The sequence below is a fragment of the Lepidochelys kempii genome, chromosome 12, assembly GCF_965140265.1.
Source record: "Lepidochelys kempii isolate rLepKem1 chromosome 12, rLepKem1.hap2, whole genome shotgun sequence".
Taxonomy (NCBI): domain Eukaryota; kingdom Metazoa; phylum Chordata; order Testudines; family Cheloniidae; genus Lepidochelys; species Lepidochelys kempii.
The window spans coordinates 13270170-13294018 of NC_133267.1; the positions used below are offsets into that span (position 1 = coordinate 13270170).

A 23849-nucleotide genomic window follows, 5' to 3' on the forward strand; every position below is an offset into this window, starting at 1 on the left:
TCTGAGTTTTCAACGTAAAATCCAGAAATATGACCCAGTGATTAGTAGGGTTTGAGAGAGGCATTAATAAAAACAACTCCTATTGGTAAAGAATATTTTAATATATAAAGAATATTAACATTTTAATATATAAGGAATATTTTGATAAATGGAGAAATGTAAGAAAATCAGCATGGGAAAATCAAAAGTAGAAAGATTTAGCACAGACAAAAGCAGTGCAGGCTTCCCCATTTTGTGTTTCAACTATGAGCAGGAAGGATCACCTAAAAAGGCAAACTGAACTACCCAGTCAGCATCAGGAAGACTCCTGGCAGTGAAACTGGAACAGTCCTAAAGCAGGGCAGGTTTGGTCACCATTCTGGTAGTTCTAGGGGAAACATCTGATGGAGAAATCGTGCTATCAGAGGACTGGAGGGACCCGGAGAGTCATAAATCAGGGCTAAAGCACAAGGCTTGTGTGTCAATTCCTTGTGATTTGCAGATCTCAAGGATCCACCATGTTTGGTAGGGAATACCTCCCTGCTTCTTCCACAGTCCTTTAATGGAAACTGCCTCAAACTCCATAATGTGAAGTTCTCTCAGCTTCCAATCTGCTACGTGAAAGTAACCCTTGAAACCAAACAGACAGACACACAGGGATGTGTGTCTAGGAAGTTTTATATCTGGATAAGACGACACCATGTTTGAAGAAATTTTAAAGCAGAATGAAGTAAAGCTAAATGGTCTTGAAGCTCTTGAAAACTGGACTACAGTTAAAAAGTGTCAGGTTAATAATGAGAAAATTGAAAACAAGGAACAAAGAAAAAAACTATTTTCCTCCCCCAAAAATTGTTTATAGGCACTCGGAGCATTATCCATTTCAGATCCAATGCAAGTCACGTCTGCAGGAAGACTATCCACACAGAAAGGTGAAATTCCCCCCTATTCTCAGAACAGTGTTGATTGTGTGTTATATACAGGAACAAAATCTGAAAATTGCTTGTTAAAAGGTATGCTTGAATATAAAGAATCTTGGATTGGAATTTTCCTGGACTCCACTATAAGATTCAAACAAAAAATAAAACATTCACTATTGTTTTTAAGAAATTATCCACACCAGGTTTTTCTGCATCTGTCCTTTACTTGGTGAGACTGAAAATAGAGTACACTGACCAGGTTTACATCTACAGAACATCCAAGGAAATGAAAACATTTATGTTGGCCAAATTACAAGAATCCTCAGACCACTAAGGGACTGCCATGCCAGATCAGACCCATAGTCCATTTAGTCCCATGTCCTGTCCCCAGCCATGGCCAATCTCAGATGCTATGAGAGAAATTGTGATGCACAATCATGTAATAACATGCTTATGGAAGAAGCTTCTTCCTAACCCAAAGAGCTAGTGGTCCTCTGAAACATGAGAGTTCTCATGCTTTATATATATTTATTACTCTAGCTAGTGTAGCTGGGGATATATAGCACTATAAAAGACGCTCAAAGACCATCAATACTGTTCGATATTTGAAGGACTTGTATCTCTATATTTGTTTAAAACAGAATATTTTGATAACCCTATAGGTTTTGTTTATTTTTGGTTAAATTTTGTGTACACTGGTTGTCTAATAATTTTTTATGGGAAGAGTCATCAAGCAAAAATATTATGAGTTATAAATTCATAACTTCAGTGGCTGAGTTAATGTTACTTATACAAATCCATTTTCCAGCCTTTTCAATGGCAGTAATCTATAATGAAATTCATATATCAATACAAAAGGGCATACTACTACTGCTAATAATTACAGTTTAACCTGTGCAAAGTAATAGTTGCACTTGATAGGCATGATCCAAAATTCACTGAAGTTAAAAAAAAAGGGGGGGGAGGGGGAGGGGGAGGGGAGGAAAGGAGAGGGGAGGAGCAACTGATTGATTTCAGCAGGCTTTGAATCAGGCCTAGTAAGATTAAAATCAGAATAGTATATATATTTTGGTGGTCATACAACAGAACCAAGAGACAACCTGCTCCTGCTTTACTAAAGCAAGTCTCAGTTGTCTGGGTTGAGTAATACTTGCATGAGTAAGAGTTTGCAATCAGGGTTTTGGTTAAGAAATACTATACATAAAAATCTCACCTTGCCTTTTTTAGTAGCAAGTAGGTCTGTGCACAACAAGCTTTCACAAATATCTGCCTTTTTTAAAAATCAGGTAACTTTGCACCTTTGAAGTTTCACTTTTCCACAGAATTTCACAAAATAGCTGTTGTATATCAGATGTATGCAAACCCTCAAATTTTAGACAAATTCCCAATTTGCTTTTCTCGTAGAATAGCCCTAACATGAAAAAATAATTCACAAAAATGTCAAATATGGACTCATTTAATAGTTTATAAAGATACAAAAATCAGATTTTGAGTAGTTGTGCCATCTCTGATCCTACTTCTCTTTACACTGTTCTGTCCCTCCCCCTTACTGCAGACCCTCTCTCTCACTCTCAATTCCCTTTGCTCACCCTCCCTTTCCTTTCCGCTTAAATCCTTCCAGGTTCTCCCCCGCACAACCCACAATATCCCCTCGCCTTAAATACCTCCATGCTTTCCCTCCTCCCCCACTTGATCTTCCACACTCTTCTTCAACCAAAGTCCCCTCCCACAATTCCCCATACTCTCCTCATGCTCTGTGGTATGGGAGTGGTACCTATTCACCTTCCTTCTGCAGAGCAGAAAAACAACAGAAGCACGGGTCGTCCATTCATAGCATAAATGAAACTAATGAAGTCTGACGGAAGGCTGGGGGAAAGAGGAAAAGACAGAAAGAAGCCAAACGACTGCTTCATATTTGTACAAGTGAAATAAAACTAACCACAGGCCAGTACTTGAATGGCAGACAGCAGTAAAATAAGCTTAAACAGAAAGTCATGTAGAAAGCCACACTACCATATGCAAGGTTCCCCCTGGAGTATGTATAGGAAAATAGTCCCCCTAAAATTTTAGCATGTCTGCTTTTTATCCCACAAAATAAGGCTAATTGTCCACAGTGTCTGAACTGGTTTTCTTACATGGTAGAGTAGAACAAGTAATATCTCTTCATCTGTCTGTCACAGAGATCGCGAAATATTGACACAAAGGCAAAAACAGCACTATCATGGTATTCAAGCAAGCCATGAAACCAGTCCAGAGAGTAATATCAGTGAGCGAGTGAGCGCATGTACAATCACACAAAGGAGTGGGGAAAGAGGAAAGTTTCATCAGAGGAATAGTTAGACACAAGCATCTCCCCTTCAGGAATGAGCAGGAAAAGGATAAAGCATAGAAAGAGTAGTGATTCCAAGGAATAAATAATGAAACTATTCCTAGAAGACCACTGAATCTACTGGAGAAAATAGACATTTGGTGGCAAGCATATTATTGGAGTTCTCCATATCTTGCAATCTGGTGAAATACTTGTGGACTAAGGCCCCAGTTCCCCAGGACCCACACTGTAACAGCAGAGCCAGTCTACTTTAATGCTGAGTTTCCCAGCTATCTAGATTGCTTTGAGAAGGGAGGGATCCTTCTCTGCCCATTTCAGAATTGGTAAGGCCTCTGTGAGGAAGGACTAAGACACCACTTCAGCATTGCCTGGACTGTGTAGGACTGGATTTACTACCATCTGGAGTGTGAAGTGTAGACGTGCCAAGTAAGCAGCTCTCTTCATTTTCAGCCTGTCAACAAGAAGCGTTTTTTTGCTCTTTGACCACTTGCTGTGTGCAGACATGCAGCTCATATGGCCTAACCATTAGAGAAGATGACCATATCTCCTTACAGAGCTTCAGCTGTGAGCTGATATTAGAAGCTTCATCAACGGATATGATCAGCCAAAGAAAGGTTTCAAAGGGAGACGAGGAGAGGCCAAGGTAGGTGCCCTTGTGGGACATCCACAGAAAGTGGACTAGGAAGGACTGCCCCAGCAAGAGGGAATCTCTGGGTGCTGTAGAGTCTTGTGCTTCACCCCTCCCCAGAAGGCCCTGGACACAGGGTGTATGTTAGGGTCACATCCAGGGATGGGAGTAAGGCCAGAGTAGAGGTATGCTCTAGCGATCCTGTCTACTGTAACAAGACCTTGGGGGCCACTTCAGCCAGGCACAATTTTGAGCACACTGGGGAAGGTCTAAATGACCCCGGGAGCCAAATCAGTGCTCAGCCAGCCCCGGGATCAAAGGATCACAAAGCCAGCAAAAGCCACTATTGCTTCCTCTTCCCTGCTTGGGTCCTGCCCCAAGCATAGCTGAGCTGAACCCAAAGGTCAGGGCCATAATGTTTAGAGAGCAGCTAACCTCTATGGTTAGGTGACAGAGTGATGGGGCTGAGGCAGTAATAGCTGTATCAGTGAAAGCTTTGATATCCCTGAAGGCCTAAACTGAGGTATACAAGAAAGCAAAGGAAAAGCAGAGACTGTCAGGCAGCTGAAAATTCAGGGACAGGGACCTCTGATAGCACCTAGGAGACACGTTATAAGAACAGCCACACTGGGTCAGACCAATGATTCATCTACTCAGTATCCTGTCATCTGACAGTGTCTGGTGCCAGATGCTTCAGAGTGAGAGAACAGAACAGGGCAATTTGTCAAGTGACCCATCCACTGTTGTCCCATGCCAGCTTCTAGCAGTCAGAGGTTTAGGGAACCCAGAGCCAGGGTTTGTGTTCCTGATCGTCTTGGCTAACAGCCATTGATAGAGCTATCCTCCATGAACTTACCTGATTCTTTATTGATACCACTTGTACTTTTGGAATTCACAACGTCCCATGGCAACAAGTTCCACAGGTTGGCTGTGTATTGTGTGAAGCAGTACTTCCTAATGTCTGTTTTAAACCTACTGCCTATTAATGTCATTGGTGACCCCTGCTTCTTGTGCTATGCAAAGGGGTAAATAACGCTTCCTTATTCACTTTCTCTACACCATTCATGACGTTATAGACCTCTATCACAGCCCTCCTCAGTCGTCTCTTTTCCAACCTGAATGTCCCAGTCTTTTTAGTCTCTCCTAATAGGGAAGCCATTCCATACCCCCAATCATATTTGTTGCCCTCCTCGGTACTTTTTCCAGTTCTAATATCTCTTTTCTGAGATGGGGCGACCAGAACTGCACAGTATTGAAGGTGTGGGTGTATCATGGATTTAGAAAGTGGCGATACAATAGTTCTTGTCTTATTATCTATCCCTTTCCTGATGGTTCCTAACACAGTTAGCTTTTTTGACTGCCTCTGCATATTGAGCTGATGTGCTCAGAAAAGCATCCATAATGACTCCAAGATCTCATTCTTGAGTGGTAACCACTCAGTTAGAACCATAATTTTGTATGTATAGTTGGGATTATGTTTTCCAATGTGTATTATTTTGCATTTATCAACACTGAATTTCATCTGCCATTTTGTTGCCCAGTCACCCACTTTAGCGAGCTCCCTTTGTAACTCTGCAGTCTACTTTGGACTTAAATATCTTGAGTAATTCTGTATTGTCTGCAATCTTTGCCACCTCACTGTTTACTCCTTTTTTGAGTTCATTCATGAATATGTTGAACAGCACTGGTCCCAGGACTAATCCTTGGGGGACCCTGCTATTTACCTCTCTCCACTGGGAAAACTGACCATTTATTCCTGCCCTTTGTTTCCTGTCTTTTAACCAGTTTCTGATCAATGAGAGGACCTTCCCTCTTACCCCACGGTTTCTTACTTTGCTTAAGAGCCTTTGGTGTGGGACTTTGCCAAAGGCTTTCTGAAAGTCCAAGTACATTATGTCCAAATTTCCACATACTTGTTGACTCCCTCAAAGAATTTTTATAGATCGGCAAGGCATGATTTTTCTTTACAAAAGCCATGTTGACTCTTCCCCAACCTATCCTATTCATCTATGTATCTGATAATTAGTTCATTACTATAGGTTCAACCAATTTGCCTGGTACTGAAGTTAGGCTTACTGGTCTGTAATTGCCAGGATCACCTCTGAATCCTTTATTAATAATCACATCACATTAGCTGTCTGCCAGTCATCTGGTACAGAAGCTGACTGAAGTGATAGGCTACATACCACAGTTAGTAGTTCTGCACTTTCATTTTGAGCTCCTTCAGAACTCTTGGGTGAGATCCATCTGGTTGTGGTGACTTATAACTTTTTAATTTATCAATTTGTTCCAAAACATCCTCTACAGGCACCTCAATCTGTGACCGTTCCTCAGATTTATCACTGAAAAAGAATGGTGCGGGAATGTCCCTCATATCCTCTGCAGTGAAGACCGATGGAAATAATTCATTTAGCTTCTGTGCTGCAACAGCCTTGTTTTCCTTGCGTGCTCCTTTACCACCTCGATCGTCCAGTGGTCCCACTGACTGTTTGGCAGGCTTCCTGCTTCTGATGTATTTAAAGAAAAATTTTGCCATTAGATTTTGTGTCTTTTGCTAGTTCCTCTTCAAATTCCTTTTTGGCTTGCCTAATTATATTTGACTTGCCAGAGTTCATGCTCCTTTCTATTTTCCTCAGTAAGATATGACTTCCAATTTTAAATGGTGTCATTTTGTCTCTAACCTCATCTTTTACTCTGTTGTTTAGTCATGGTGGGTTTTTGGTTTTTTTTGGTACTCTTACTTTTTTATTGTTATTTGAGATAAATTTAGTTTGAGCCTCTATTATGATGTTTTTATAAAGTTTTCATGCAGCTTGCAAGCATTGTTCCTTTTCATTTCCAATTAACTAGTCTCCTCATTTTTGTGTAGTTCCTCTTTTTGAAGTCAAATGCTACTGTGGTGGGTTTCTTTGGTATCCTCCTCCCCCGCCTGCCATCACCAACATAGGATGTTACATTTAATTATATTATGGTCACTATTACCAAGTGGTTCAGCTATATTCACCTTTTGGACCAGATCCTGTGCACCACTTAGTACTAAAACTGTCTTTTGGTTCCAGGACTAGCTGCTCCAAGAAGCAGTCATTAATGGTGTCTAAAAATGTTCTCTCTCCATCCTATCCTGAGATGACATGTTCCCAGTCTATATGGAGATAGTTGAAATCCCCCATTATTATGGATTTTCTGTTTTTGTTACCTCTTTAATCTCCCTGAGCATTTCACAATCACCATCACCATACTGGTCAGGTGATTAGTAGTACTGTTATACTCTTATTACTCAAGCTTGGAATTTTTATCCAGAAAGATTCTTTCACATATAGTGCCACTCCCGCCCAGTGCAACCTATTCTGCCATTCCCATGTATTTTGTATCTTGCTATTACCATGTTCCATTGATTATCATCATTCCACCAAGTTTCTGTGATGCTTATTATATCAATATCCGCAATCAATACCAGGCACTCAAGGTCACCCATCTTAGTAGTTAGACTTCTTCCACTGGTACATAGACACTTATAAAATTTGTCACTATTCAGTTGTCTGCCTTCATGTGATGTAACTGAATGGAACTCTCTTGCATTTGACTGTTTCTCCTCTCTACCTGTACTTTACCTTTTATCCTCTCCTCTTTACTAATATCACCTTTAATAAATCCTCTTCTAAGGGATTTGTCTGTTTGCTTTCCTCAGCCCTTAGCTTAAAAACGGCTGTACGACCTATTTAATTTTACATGCCAGCAATCTGGTTCCATTTTGGCTTAGGTGGAGCCCATCCCCTGTATAGACTCCTTCATTCCCAAAAGGTTCCCCAGTTCCTAATAAACGTAAATCCCTCCTCTCAACATGATCATCTCATCCACACATTAAGAAGTTCTGCCTAACTGGCCCTGTGCATGGAACTGGAAGCATTTCAGAGAAGCCACCATGGAGGTCCTGGACTTTACTGTCTTTAACTCGCAGCCTAAATTTGGCCTCCAGGAATTCTCTCCTACCTTTTCCTATATCATTGGTACCTATGTGTACCACAGCCACTGGCTCCTCCCCCACACGGCACATAAGTCTGTCTAGATGTCTGCAACATTTGCACCCAGCAAGCAATATACCGCGCAGTTCTCTTGGTCATCACAAACCTAACTATCAAATCTCCCATTACTATTACCTGTCTCAATTGCAGAAGGGCAAGAAGAAGCGACACACATGATTTTACCTTTCCTCTTTATGTTCCATCACAAGACAGAAGGTCATACAGCTGGTTTGGAGAAGGGAAGGAGGTACCCTAGCACTAGGCTCTGCAGCCTGGATATTGATGCCTGTAAAAATGCTGTCTCTGTTGGGCCAGTTACAGGTTATAAACAGGCTTCTTCACTCAGAACAGCTGGTAAAGGCCCTTTTATTTTTGCTGTATTCCAGGCATTTTCTTTAAAATGGCTCCTGAGAAGAGCCTGACATACAGGATCAGCTCCTATAAAGGGCGAGCAGGAGGGTTCCTGCATACAGTAGCAGGAATGATCCCTTCTGATGGGAAATTTCTGTTGCTTCAAATCATCCGTCTGCCTGTCTATCACTGGTGGAGAGAGGAGGACTTATTAGCACCAGTGCCAGCCATGCCCATCCACTTTTTAACAAAAGAAACAAGCACAGAATTCATGTCCCCTGCAGATTTTGCCAGGGAGGTGCTGCAATTACACCTTTTGCCCACCAAGGGCTGCTGTAGTGCCAGAAGAGAGGGCAGCTGGCTCACCACTGGAGAAGGAGGGGGCACTTTGGCCTTGTCCCCCCTGACTTCTATAAAGGTTCTGGCGCCCTTCCTTATTAGTATGGAATACTGAGGGTGCTACTTGTTACACACAGAATATAGAGCCTTATGGTGCTCCCACTTCCATTGACCAGAGTGGGTCCTCAAGGAAGTAGACAACAACAACAACAATAAAAAAATAAATAAAAAAATAAAGGTATATAGTCATTTTCAAATAAAACAGCATACACAAAAACTTCAGCGGAAAAAACCCCAGATATATAAAAGAGGAAAAGTCACTAACTGCTCTAATGAAAGAACATACCTTTGACCCCTGGTGACTCAAATAGGGTGTTAACTGCCGAAAAGATTAATACCCATTGCATTACAAATAATATAACCAGTCATCAGGAAATTATAACATTGTACATAATCAAGAAATGCTAGAGTCTTCCACTGAATTATGCAGAAGCAGTGGGAGGTCACTAAAATGAGAAACTAACATTGTATCAGTTCAGAAGGATTCAATAACTCACAACATTGTGGAGGACAACTTAATACTTAAATGTATGAACACACATATTTTATCTCTCCTTTATATACTCACAAAATAATTCACACATTTTTACAAGTATACATATAATTTTAAAACACTAAAAACTATGTTTATATAATGCTAAATGAAAGACTTTTGAACTGTGGAACACATTTGGTTACATCTTTATTACTTTAAAATCCATTACCTTTCAACATACTTTAAATAACTTCCCTTGCCATTTTGGCTAAGTATCAAAAATATTTGTTGTTTAAACAAGGGCTTCCTCTCCCCCTTATAGTCCTCATTTGGTTCTGCCATGAATTTGTAACGTCATGGAATATTTCCACAGCAAAAAAATGGTGGCAATTTAAACACAGGATTATAAGTTTACAGAAGAATCAAGGATCAGACCTTTATTCAGGTACAAATATCTACAATAATAGCTGGTGAAAAACAACAGAAAATTACTAGCCACCCAACACCTATCAAGGATTGAAACAATTCTATATTTTCAGCCCTACTTTATACAAATTATAAAGATAAAAATTCAATGGGATACATGATAGAGTAATTTCATATGATGGAGAGATTTCAGAAATCTAAGAGTGACCAAATTCTTCAGACAGCAAGAGGGTGAAAACAGATCATATCATCTCCATTGTCTTAGCATTTAACATCTGCCTACCAGTTGTGCAACGAAAGTTTCCTCTATCTGTTTATATGTATCTTAGTTCCCTCTGCTGGTTGGATGCTAACATGACAAAACTTATCTTTAACTGGTTTATGACATGGCAGATGTTACAAAGAGCAACTTATCTGTATGTTGGGTACCTCATAATCAAAGGTAAAATGCACATGACCATTTGTTTGCCATGATTATATTTATAGGTATGTTGGCATTTAATTATTTACTTATATAAATGGGCAAAGAATAAAGGTGGCCTTCTGAGAACAATAGATATAAAAAATTAGTATATACAAACATATTCAGTACAGAATTTCCATACACATTCATAGTAAGTGGGGGTTTTGTTGTTGTTTTTTATATTTTTACTTTTAATAAATATTTATTTCATTACAGCTCAGGGTTCAAGTCAAGCCAGGAATAGCCCGGGGCTAGAAGCCATGAATACTAGGTTGTACTCTCTAATCAAGCAGCTTTCCCCAGCTTTCTAGCAGGGCAGGTTTCATTGGAGTCATAATGCCAAAGCTCCCCCAGGATACAGTCAGACCGACTTTTAAAACAGGGTTTCTCAGCATGGAGGATGGTGCAGCTCAAACTACATTCACCTTTTAATCATATTTAGTAGTGATAACCAGGAAGGACTGGTGGAAAGAAAGGATGCACATCCCCTTGATCATACCACAACAGTGCTTTCTCCCCACCAAGTCCAGAAACAGAGTTGGATAGTGCCACAGAATCAACTGACTCTTCTAATTGCACATAGGAAGGGTAATATCCACGAATGGCAAGTTGTCTCCATATGAAGATGATGAGACTGGGGGAGAATGGGTAAGAGATAATCTCAAAATATAGTTGGCCAAAGTTTTAATAAATGTCTTTAAATACTGACTATTAAAATCTATTGAAAGCCTCAGTAAAATATATCTGCTTTTAAATTATGTCCATTTACTGGCAAATTTAATCTAATTCAACATTTTTCAGACCTACTACAAAAACCATAGGATTCATCTATGTAATAGAATTTATAAATATGTTATACTTCAGGCTGTTCCACAAGAAAAATCACAGCTTAATTAAGTTAACTAAGCTGATTAAGCCTTGCTCTTTCACCTGTTACAGGAAATATTTAGCCCTGGAGCCATCCTAAAGGCACCTCATGCAGCACATTCCATGTTTTGTAGAGATACTGTGTATATTCAGTCACGGGTAGGAAGAAGCCAACACCCCACATTGGTAGCCTGCCTGCAAAAGATCAGCAGAAGTATCAGCTGCTAAGACTCCCGTCTTGCCTGAAAGGTACTGTGCTATAAAGGAATAGCCTAAACTGAGAGAATAGTACTCAAAAAAGTCCACATCTCTGGGACTACTCTCACTGCAATTATTGTATAGTTAAGCTTCTGATACTACCATTTGAGTCAGTGTATTTGCAAACAGCTCATACAAAGAGGTTTAAATGTAATAGATAATAGCATCTTTGTTTTCAGCTAAATTTAGTTCAGTGTCTTGCCTTCGCTGCATCTAATGAGTTCATATTGTTAAAACAATTCTTTAAACCTTTCAAAATGTCTAAAAGCAATTTTCTAGTCAAATAAAAAAGTAGCTAAATAGGAACGCAAAATGCTTATCTTTGCTCCTGCTGGTACAAGGGTGCGGCTGAGTGTCTCAGAAAGATTTCTGGCACAGTGAGAAAACCTGGTCAATTTCAGATTCTTTCCTGGGACCTGTCTGAAGTGTCGACAAGCAGCTAAGCTGAATATTAATATGCTCTCCATCATCAAAAGCTGTTGCATACCCAAAGGATGAGAAATATTTTAATCAGCTTTCAGCTTGTCTAGCAAAAGTCAGTTTATTCCTTTGGGATTATACATCTATGTGCTCAATTTTTGTCTCTGTGCTCTCTCTATATATATATTACTTTTGAAACTAGCAGTAAAGAGCCCAAATCTGCTGTTTTGTCAGAAAAGCCATTTAATGCTGTGATTTAATTACAATATTGTAGATTTAACAAGAACATTTAATAGATGAAAAGCAAAGGAAAAAAGAGTTGAGAAACCAGCCCTTTAGTATCCTGGTTTTCATAGAATCATAGAATATAAGGGTTGGAAGGGACCTCAAGAGGTCATCTAGTGAATCATCCCAGCCAGGGCTTTGTTAAGCCTGACCTTAAAAACTTCTGGGACGGAGATTCCACCACCTCCCTAGGTAACGCATTCCAGTGTTTCACCACCCTCATAGTGAAAAAGTTTTTCCTAATATCCAACCTAAATCTCCCCCACTTCAACTTGAGACCATTACTCCTTGTTCTGTCATCTACTACCACTGAGAACAGTCTAGAGCCATTCTCTTTGGAACCCCCTTTCAGGTAGTTGAAAGCAGCTATCAAATCCCCCCCTCATTCTTCTCTTCCGCAGACTAAACATCCCCAGTTCCCTCAGCCTCTCCTCATAAGTCATGTGTTCCAGTCCCCTAATCATTTTTGTTGCCCTCCACTGGACTCTTTCCAATTTTTCCACATCCTTCTTGTAGTGTGGGGCCCAAAACTGGACACAGTACTCCAGATGAGGCCTTACCAATGTCGAATAGAGGGAAACGATCAAGTCCCTCGATCTGCTGGCAATGCCCCTACTTATACATCCCAAAATGCCATTGGCCTTCTTGGTAACAAGGGCACACTGTTGACTCGTATCCAAATTCTCATCCACTGTAACCCCTAGATCCTTTTCTGCAGAACTGCTGCCGAGCCATTCAGTCCCTAGTCTGTAGCGGTGCATTGGATTCTTCCGTCCTAAGTGCAGGACTCTGCACTTGTCCTTGTTGAACCTCATCAGATTTCTTTTGGCCCAATCCTCCAATTTGTCTAGGTCCCTCTATATCCTATCCCTACCCTCCAGCGTATCTACCACTCCTCCCAGTTTAGTGTCACACAGTAGCATTTTTTTTTTTTAAAGAAAATGGCTTTTTTTGTTTTGTTTTCTTTAGTTAAACATTTTCATCAGTATGATGAGTTTTCAGCAGTGATTTCTCTGTCTTTCTAGCCTCCATTTTCTTTTTTTTTTTACAAGGGTCATGCAAGCTATAAAAGTTTTTGATTGACACAGTTCCTTAGAGAAATTACAACAATGCTAGGGTTGACAACTATATCTATACAGATATATATGTACACACATATTATATATAAATAAAACACATGAGAGGTAGTTGAAACTAAGCATTTGCCCCAATTTTGGTACAACTTCAAAACTGTAGTAGGGTAGCAAGCCTAGCTTTACTGTGATTCCTCAGAGAGACTATGTCAATTACTGTGCTGCTGCACTAATGAACATCTTGCCGAGGAGTAACTAGAGAAGACCTATATAAGTGAAAAATATTATTATTTATTATCAGTGAATTTTTAAGCCTTCCAAAAAGAGTATGAAATCTCAGACTAATTTAGAGTCAGGGTTCCCTGTGCACCTCCCACTGTGTGTCCATGTGAATGCCGTACAGAGTTACACGGTCTGTATTTTGCTCCATCCCCGCTGTCCCAAGAGTGCACACACCACAGAGGAGATGCCATGGCTCTGTCCCTCTCTCCATGAAGAGATAGCTAGTGCACAGGGGGTAGAAAGCAGTCTCTGATAAAGGTTTTCAAGTGGGTGCTCTGCCTCTGTTCACCTGGAAACTCCAAGAGGCACAACATAGACCTCTGTGTAGACACGGCTTTGGGGGAAAAACATTAGCATATGGTGGTTTGTAAAATAGTTGCCATCCAAATCGGTCTACACTGCCATACCTCATTATAGTGAAACAAGATGCTCATTCTTTATTTTTGTGCAAAGGTGTAAATGATAACAGCCTGATACTGCAAAGTCCTTGCAGCTTAGAACTGCTATTTCACTAGACAGAAATGTGAAACAGAACAGAGGCCTAATACTTAAAGTGGTTCAATGGGTAATGGGACAATCCTAAGTGCTATTGCTTTCTCTGCCACTGAATTACTGTGTAAACTTGTACAATTCACTTATTCAAACTGTGACCCACAACACCATCTGCAAAATGGCCAGACTGCTACTTATCAAGCTCACAGGAATGTTGACAGGCTTTATCAATTAGCATTTGCAAAGCACTTGAGACACAAGGCCAAAATGTTGTTATTAAACATACATATGTAAATCTGAGTCGTGTTAGCTATTGCATAACTATATTGATTCTAAACATCTAGGCAACACAAACTGTAACAATTTCCCTTAGCCACCAACAACACATTTTGCTGAATGTCACCTGCGAGGTAGTGGGGGAAAATGCATCACGGGTGTAACTCCACTGACACCATTCTCATTGACACCAAGTCTGAACTGACCCCGTCACTGGTCTTTAAGCCACTCTATTACTATTATTTTTAAAAGATTCAAAATGAGTCCTATGAAAAGGAATGCCATTTAGTCCAATTGTGATAAACAATCACATTATTACACAGAAAACAACTTAAGAAGATTTGTTACACTTAAACTTTAATATAAAGCCTCTGCTGTGAGAATTATTTAGAGTTCAGATTCACTGGCGGTCCAAGGAGGGCTGCCAAAACCCGATGTTAAGTAGAGACATTTGAGAAAAGCCAATAATTACTTTCCTGCTGCAGCATGGTAAACATTAAATAGATAAGCTGCATTTTATTGTGACTACAGCTTCAGGATTACTAAACGGAAGTGTGTGTAGTAAGCAAAATAAATGAAAAGTGCAGAAAAGTCTTGCCCAAGAGCTCATAAGAGCCAGGACTGGAAACTGAAATGGATCTTTGGATTTTATATGGGGAATGATCAGGATATGCCATAGGGGACTAGCTCCTGCAATTCAATTCACTCAGGTGGAACTTTGCCCATACGCACTGCCCTCTTGAGGCAGAGCTCGTGATCACTGGACCTTACTTTACAATTGGATCCATGTGGATAAACCTCATACTCACCTTAGCCAGATCTGCACTGACTCAAGTCTTCTCTCTCACTGGCAAGACGATAGTGAATAGTTCTTTTACAGCTACCATAATTTCTGTACATTTTCAATTATGGTAAAAATCAGGTGTGGAAATTGAGGCTGAGAACAGTGCTTAAAGTTTGCCACCTAAATACCTATTTTAGGCACAGAAATTTTGACTTGGGCACCAGATTTTGAAAGTCAGGCTTAAATTACTTGTTCAGATTACACAAAGTTGGTGATGGAACTAGGGTTAGAAGATCCTAGGTTTCCTGACCCTTTTCCAGACCTAATCCACCAGCCCACAGTGCCTTACATGGCAAGTCATTGAGTTATTCTGAGCTTCAGTTATCTGTAAAAGCTGGGCTGTGATTCTTACCATAAGAGAAATTCTGAAAAAACTGTAGTAGCTACAAAAGGAGCTATTCACCTATGATTTTACTAATAAGAGAGAGGACTGGGGATCAAACAGAATAGGAGCGGCACAGTTCCTGGAAATAGTGACTATTAGAAAAGCATCTTCTCTTTTGCCCCCATCCACTTTTATAAATTATGAGTAAAATGCAACTATATCTGTCCATGCTACAGAATTCCACTGGGCCTTAGCAGCTAGCACAGGAATGGCAACACCCATCACAAAGTGATGGTCAAGTCACTAAAAGGAGCTAGCAGTAAAAAAGGGTTTAACAAGTATTAGCTGTACTGTGAAAAAATTACAGCAGATGATGACATTTTAATCACACTCATTTGATTTATTTCCCTTAGTTTATAACTTTGTCATAATAAAAACTTCTCTAGTCAGAAACTTTTTTTAACCCAAAACCATACCTTTTAACATATTACACTTACTTACACACACACACACACACACACGTCTAATTAATGAGTATAAACAAAATAGAAGTTTTGTGTTTCTGATCATTCCTGTGGCCCTGTAACTCAAAACAAATAGCCATTTACTTGAAGTATATCAGAGAATAAACTGAATAATTGGTCTAATTTTTAAAAAAAAAGTTTCAAACACACAGGTGTTGCTTTTTTCCTGTAAATGTTCATATATATTTTCAGCAGAAAGTTGTCACAACTTTCATCAGATTTACAAAATTAAACAATGAAATGGCTCTCTAAAACTTATGATGGGCTTTGGATCAATTAAAAGTGGCAGTACAATAATACTACAACAGACAAATTATACTCTAAAAGTGGGTAAATAATACCTGATCAACCAAAGATAGATCATGCACTGTGGTGCATATGTGTTCATCCAAGATATTAGCGTAAATATGTATAAAAACCATGCTAGCCTCATGAAAGGCCTGATTCTGCTCCCACTGAAGTCTATGATATAATTTCCATTGACTCTGATGGGACAGTATAAAGCACTGAAGACATACTGTATGTCTATCTATACCTTTGTATACCTTTAGTTAGGAGACTAGCTTAGTTTGTAACAATTGCAATAAACTGATGTATATGCACATACATACGTGGATGTGTATGCATGTACAGATTCTGCAATTTGATCGGTGCAGGAAGATCCTTATGCCTGCACAAAGTGCCAGTCAAGGCTACAGGGTTCAATATGGGCACAGAGATCAGATTCCATTAATCGGATTGTAGAATTGGGATCTGTATATTATATATATATATGCATATAAAAGTGAGAGAGAGAGGAATTTATTTAAACAACATTAAATTTTGTAGCACAAATCAGCAGAAGTCTAGTATTTTAAAACTGAAGGTAACCCCACCGCCAATCACACACTTACCTCACAACATTGTCCTAACTCCCTCCCCATGTATCCGATGCTCTATTGGCACAAAATTGGGGTAGCCAGGCCTCAACTTTGAGTCTGCTAGGTTATGCCAACCCTCGTGTTTTCAAGAGTTGTTTTTTTAAGTATACCATGGGAGTAAAAGGGCTTTTCATCTCAACATTCCCAGTTAGTAATAGAAATGTTAGAAGTGCTTCAAACCAACAGAGCTCAGATCTCAACTAGCTCATGTAAGGGTTAAAAATAGAAAGTGCTATCCACTGGTTTGCTCTGATGTTCCTGTAGATATTGTCACTGGATGTATCCTCAGTAGAATTCTATTCAACACCTCTGTCTTTAAGTACAAAGCTGTAGGCTGTAGCAGCTTTAGGAAACATAAGTATCCTTTTTTCTACTGCACAGTATCTGTGTGTGAAATTCTCTAAAGGGGTTTAAGTATTTACCCTTAACACTATCAGACAGTTTCTAAAATTTTCCTTATCCTGTTGCAAAAACACTTCAAAGAGAATCATAAACACACTCCTTTGTGCTTTCAGCACACATTTTGTTTTGGAGGCTTATGTCTGAATTCTCTCAGAATTGTAAATATATTTTTAGGAAGATGTTGTACACAACTATTTTTTAAAATTTTTGTTAATGATTCTCCAGTAAACAATGCTGAATGTGCTCTTTCTTTTCTGAGGACTGGAAATACTGGAGTCAAAGAAATTAGTGCGATAGAAAAAGGAAAGAAACTAATAAAATACCAGACTTCAGTATTAGTTTTTTAAGTAAGGGTAAATTTCTATGAACATTTCAATCTTGGTATGCATAAAAATTGACCTAACCAAAAAATATTTATTTAAAGGGCCTGGTATAAGCAGATAAGAAAAGCCCAGAAATTCAGGAGTTATTGCTGAAATTCAGTCCTTTATGTAGCCATGTTTTGCAGCTCAGTAGGCAAATATGATCACCTGGCAGTCTGAGGCCCTCCACTACAGGGCTGTGACATCTGCAATATCGAAGCACAATGTGAAAGTTAGGGATAGAATTTAAGCCTTAACCCAAAATTTCCTGACTGTTGGCTGTCAAAGTCAGATCCTAATAATATCTGGCACTTACATAACGCTTTACATTTTCAAAGCCCTGAAGAGATATGAACTAATCAACCTGCCAATTTCTTGAATCTAATTTTAGCTGTTTAAAACTGTCAAAATAACAGAAAATTCAGAGGATTTCTTTTTAAAAGATAGATTGTTTGCCTTATAGATCATCATAGTTATTTTGGCACTGAAACATTCTCTTATGTAAATATACATTTAAACCTTTTAAAATGTTGGGGAAAATATAAACTATATGACAGTCCTGGACTGAGATCCTATGTCTCAAGCTTCAACCTAGACTCAATTTTTACAACCAATCTATAAGCTCCTGACAATAGTGGCTTATAGCAAAAACTCTGAAATATCTTCATATATAGCAACAGTAGCAAATAATGAAATAGAATTCAAAAAGGAAACAAAGAAAAATAATTTAACAAGTAAATATTTTGTCTCTCCAATTTCAATTTAAGTGAAAGAAAGACTGAAGCGTACTATTGAGGATAACAACAACAAGAAGAGCATGATTAATTATTCTGTTACTAAAAAATAAAATCCCCGAACCTCTAAGATGAAGCAGTTGTGCTTCAAGATACCAGACAGCATGGAATCACATTTCATTCATTATAATCACATAAAATGTATACATTCCTGTATGTACAGAACATTTATATATTAAAATGAATGGTATGCTGCATTTAATCATTAACTGTTTAAGCATGCCAAAACAGTAAAACAAATGGTGTGAGATTTCCTGAATTTAGACTACTTTATTAACAATTAAATGTCAAAAGTTTACGCTTAGCTTCTGTATGTTTCATGCCTTCAAGTGAGACCTTTTTACAGTAGGCAAACAGTTATGCTATTAAAACTCCCAGTCACTTCTATATTTCTGTACATTTTAGTGCCATGATTTTCTTCCTCTTGCCAAATCCCTACATAAATGGGTGGGATTAAATGGAGCCTAGCCTACCTAACATAATTATATATGTTGTGATTTTATACTGCAATGAAACTGATACATTTTAATAATCCCAGTCTTGGCTCTTACCCACTAAAGTCAATAAAGGTTATTAAGGCCAACTGCTCTATAAATACGTTGCTCCATTGCTAAATAGTCTGTCAAAGCAGACATACAATTTATGCCATACAACACTACTAGTGTCTTCATTTTTTAAAAGAAACATCAGATATGTTAAAAATCTTCAAGATTTGTCATTCCTGTGTAAAATCAAAGTCGATTCACTTTTCATTTCACAAGCAAAACCATACCAGCGATTTACATTTTACTTCACCAAATGTACATTAGAGTTAAAAAAAAGTCTTAGAATTTCCCCATTTCCTTATTTTTAATTCTTTCTTTTCCCACAGCTTTGGTGCAGTATTAAACATTTTTATAGGTAAAATAAATGTCAGTTTGTGAGGTTTGCATGATATCAGACCCTGAGAGACAAATTGTCTCTCCCCTGAATCTCAGAACAGCTACAGCAAGACTTCTTCACATCACATGAGATTTCAGCTTTTCAGACTTCTCTTTACCCAGAAAGCAAAGCTTGTACAGTCCCTTTCAAATGGTAACTCTCTCTTTGAATTCAGTGAGCACTTATCCTGATGTTGCACATGATAATGTGGTAATCTTGGATGACTTTTTTTTTTTAAATACAAACATTTGAATAGCCTTCATATTTTTAAGGGGGGGAGTAAGGGCGGTAAAGACTGGTCAACCTTTGCTTTGGATTTAAGGGCTCATAAATTCATGAGGTAATATTATGGGGAAAAGTGATGTTTTATCAGAATGTCATTCAAATGAAAGGTTTAACATTTACATCACAAGAGTGAGACCTGAGTAAAACTATCCTCAGGGAAAGAAATGCCAGGAATAAACATTATGAAAAAAATGTGTGCTTACTATAATGTATAAAAATATTAAATAGAGCCTTGAGGTTTGAAGACATTGGGTTAAACTTTTTGAATTATTATTTTGTTGTGACAGTGGAGCAGTTACAGTTAGCAGAATTAGAAGCAGTTTTGAAAAAAAATATTTTTTAAAAAACTTCATCTTTAAACAGGGAAACATAAAAAAAACACAAAGAGACCAAGACCTACTTCTGTAAAATTTTAGATACATACATGTAAAAATGTATGATAAGAGCGGTACAGCTCATACAGAGGTAAAGAAAAATGCACTACTTATTAAAGTATTTCCTTTTAGAAGGAAACCTCAATAGTGCTTCTGTACAGACAAAATTAACAATAGCAAGACATTCAGAATTTAGATTTTTTTCTAAATTATATACTAAAATGATTTTTTATAATCATTCAGCTAAAATTATTATAATTTACAGAAATATATTCACTGTAGACTGGCAGGTACCTTTAGAAATGTTGTTTTGATTTAACTTATTTCGATAGAATCCAAATGTGCATGAAAACACTACACTTTTTATGTTAAATTGCTGTTGAATTTGTTAACCCACAATTGATTTCCTGTGTTATGGAATCTTAGAGATTACAGCTAACTTGAAGCAACAGGGATAATTCTTGACAGTTAATGCTACATTTCTATATATTTTCTCAAACCCAGTATTGTTGTTACATTAAAACTGCAGCTCAACAATGCCCCCTACTGTCAGTTTTTAAAAGAATGTGGTACATGCTGCAGGTATAAGGAGAAAGAACAGAACTGAAAAAGGCTGCTTCTGGGTCCCAAACACAGTAAGCACCAAATTTGCTTAAAGGCTCATCAAAACAACAGACATTCTCAATTAAAATTCTCTACTGTCTCCCTCAATAGCTGAAATTAATTGTGATTAATGTGTTAGAAATCATAAAACATTAAAGCAATTTTTAAAATTTAAATTAGAAGCAGCTTCTGTCTTGGCCTAAGCCTTCAGTTTGCTGATAAATATCATCCTGAGGCCTGTTGAAAGGAGATACACTGACGCCACCATGTTTCTAATTAGAGACACATGGTAATGTCACACCAATTGCAGAAAACCTAGCCCTTGAGAATTTCTGTGTGTGCTGTTTTTCCATGTTCCCAACACACAATGGTTGTAAAATAACAATCAAACAATCTTGTGTCTGCCTCACTAAGTCTTTGTGTTACAAGAAAATAGATTGTTATTTCAAGGAAAAATAAACTGAAAAGCTTTTTTACAAATGATAAGTCATTTGAGATCCAAAAACACCAGCAGAATGGGAGTGCATGTGGATTTAAAAGAAGAGACACAAATTCACTAAAAAAAGATAAAAGTTACAAATCACTTCTTTCTTCACTGGTAAAATTCAGGGCTCTCTGATTTCTTTTTGCAGCTGTTAGGAGCACAAACATCTACATTCTAGTTTTCTGTAATGTTTTGAGTGTTTGTGACACCAGTTGCTACAGAAAAAGCTCACCATGTAGAATTTGAGCTCCAGTATCATAGAATCATAGAATATCAGGGTTGGAAGGGACCTCAGGAAGTCATCTAGTCCAACCACCTGCTCAAAGCAGGACCAATCCCCAATTTTTGGCCCAGATCCCTAAATGGCCCCCTCAAGGATTGAACTCACAACCCTCGGTTTAGCAGGCCAATGCTCAAACCACTGAGCTATCCCTCCCCCAAAACATTTTTCTGTTCATGGTATAGTGTGAACTGTTATCTGCTATTGTTCGTGAAGGAAGAAACTTTCCTTAAATTGAAAGGTTTCAGAGTAGCAGCCGTGTTAGTCTGTATTCGCAAAAAGAAAAGGAGTACCAGTGGCACCTTAGAGACTAACCAATTTATTATGCTCAAATAAATTGATTAGTCTCTAAGGTGCCACTAGTACTCCTTTTCTTAAATTGAAAGTTACACATGGGGCCTGATCTGTGTACCTGTAACTACCACTGATGACAGGTTTCAGAGTAGCAGCCATGTTAGTCTGTATCCATAAAAAGAAAAAGAGTACTTGTGGCACCGTAGGGACTAACAAATTTATTAGAGCATAAGCTTTCGTGGGCTACAGCCCACTTCATCGGATGCATAGAATGGAACATATAGTAATATACACATACAGATAAGTTGGAAGTTACCATACAAACTGTGAGAGGCTAATTAGTTAAGATGAGCTATTATCAGCAGAAGAAAAAAACTTTTGTAGTGATAATCAAGATGGCCCATTTGGGTTTGAATAGAGACTGGGAGTGGCTGGGTCATTATACATATTGAATCTATTTCCTCCAGTGGACCCATGGAAAAGAAGCCTTTGACGAATTCCACCGTGATTTCAACAATTTCCATCCCACCACTAACCTCAGCCTAGACCAATCCACACAAGTGGTCCATTTCCTGCACACTACTGTGCTAATAAGCGATGGTCACATAAACACCACCCTATACTGGAAACCTACTGACTTCTATACTTACCTACATGCCTCCAGCTTCCATCCAGGACACACCACACGATCCATTGTCTACAGCCAAGCTCTAAGATACAACCGCATTTGCTCCAATCCCTCAGACAGAGACAAACACCTACAAGATCTCTATCAAGCATTCTTACAACTACAATACCCACCTGCTGAAGTGAAAAAACAGATTGACAGAGCCAGAAGAGTAACCAGAAGTCACCTACTACAGGACAGGCCCAACAAAGAAAATAACAGAACGCCACTAGCTGTCACCTTCAGCCCCCAACTAAAACCTCTCCAGCGCATCGTCAAAGAATTACAACCTATCCTGAAAAATGATCCCTCATTCTCACAGATCTTCGGAGGCAGACCAGTCCTCACTTACTGACAGCCGCCCAACCTGAAACAACCAGCAACCACACACCACGCAACAAAAACCCTAACCCTGGAACCTATCCTTACAACAAAGCCTGATGCCAACTCTGTCCACATATTTATTCAAGTGACACCATCATAGGACCTAATCACATTAGTCACGCCATCAGGGGCTCGTTCACCTGCATATCTACCAATGTGATATATGCCATCATGTGCCAGCAATGCCCCTCTGCCATGTACATTGGCCAAACCGGACAGACTCTAAGCAAAAGAATAAATGGACACAAATCTGACATCAGGAATCATAACATTCAAAAACGGGTAAGAGAACACTTCAACCTCTCTGGGCACTCAGTAAAAGATTTAAGGGTGGCAATTTTGCAACAGAAAAGCTTCAAAAACAGACTCCAAGAAGAAACTGCTGAGCTTGAATTAATATGAAAACTAGATACTATTAACTTGGGTTTGAATAGAGACTAGAAGTGGCTGGGTCATTACACATATTCAATCTATTTCCCTAATTTAAGTATCCTCACACCTTCTTGTCAACTGTCTAAATGGGCCATCTTGATTATCACTACAAAAGTTTTTTTGTCTTGCTGATAACAGCTCATCTTAACTAATTAGCCTCTCACAGTTTGTATGGTAACTTCCAACTTATCTGTATGTGTATATTACTATATGTTCCATTCTATGCATCCAATGAAGTGGGCTGTAGCCCACGAAAGCTGATGCTCTAATAAATGTGTTAGTCTCTAAGGTGCCACAAGTACTCCTGTTCTTTTACCATTGATGAGTTGTCAGTACTCAAACTCTCAGGATCAGGTCCAAATTCAATGCCACAGAAACCTTACAACTAATCAAAGCAGATATTCAGGCTCCTTGTCTACAGTGGGGATTTGTCCGAGGTCAGGTCTACACTACAAAGTTTTGCCAACATAGGTATGTCAGTCAACTGTGTGATACCTGATCGACATAGCTGTGCTGGCAAAAGTCTCTAGTGTAAACACAGTTATACCAGTAAAACTGCATTTTTGCTGGTGTAGCTTATTTCACTCAAGGCACTGGAAGAACTATACCAGCAAAAGGACACTTTTGCTGGTATAAGCTGTGTCCACACTTGGTGCTCTCTACCATTATAATATATCTTACTGGCAAATCATTCCATGCGTAGACCTGGCCCTAGTTACAGCCATCTACAGCCAGTCACCAGTGCAAAAACTTCTTGTAGACAGGCAATACTTGAAACTACAGTAAGCTGTGCCGGTACAAACAGAGTCTTCTACCAGTTTTGCAGTAAGACATCATGGATTGCACAGGTGTAGCTAGATCAATGGCTGGCCATCAATGCTGCAACTGGGGCAAATCCCCAGTGTAGACAAGGACAGGGATATAATTTCAAAGGACATAGTGATCTTAGCCACTCACTAGCGTTGCTCAAGATACTATTTAGCCTTGCGTTCACTAGCATTCTTCTCTATTC

General features: G+C 38.8%; 1 protein-coding gene across 9 annotated transcripts in view; it reads right to left on the reverse strand.

Annotated features, from left to right (window-relative positions):
- FTO (FTO alpha-ketoglutarate dependent dioxygenase) overlaps nucleotides 1-23849 on the reverse strand; it is a 326144-nt gene that overhangs the window by 188532 nt on the left and 113763 nt on the right. The window contains exon 8 of one of the 9 annotated variants that reach the window (XM_073307616.1): nucleotides 17223-17525. The exons of the other annotated variants lie outside the window; for them this stretch is intronic. Coding sequence (XP_073163717.1) covers nucleotides 17484-17525 — 42 coding nt within the window. The 3' untranslated portion in view covers nucleotides 17223-17483. Of the gene's footprint in view, nucleotides 1-17222; nucleotides 17526-23849 lie in introns of those variants that run through there. 9 annotated transcript variants of the gene reach the window in all.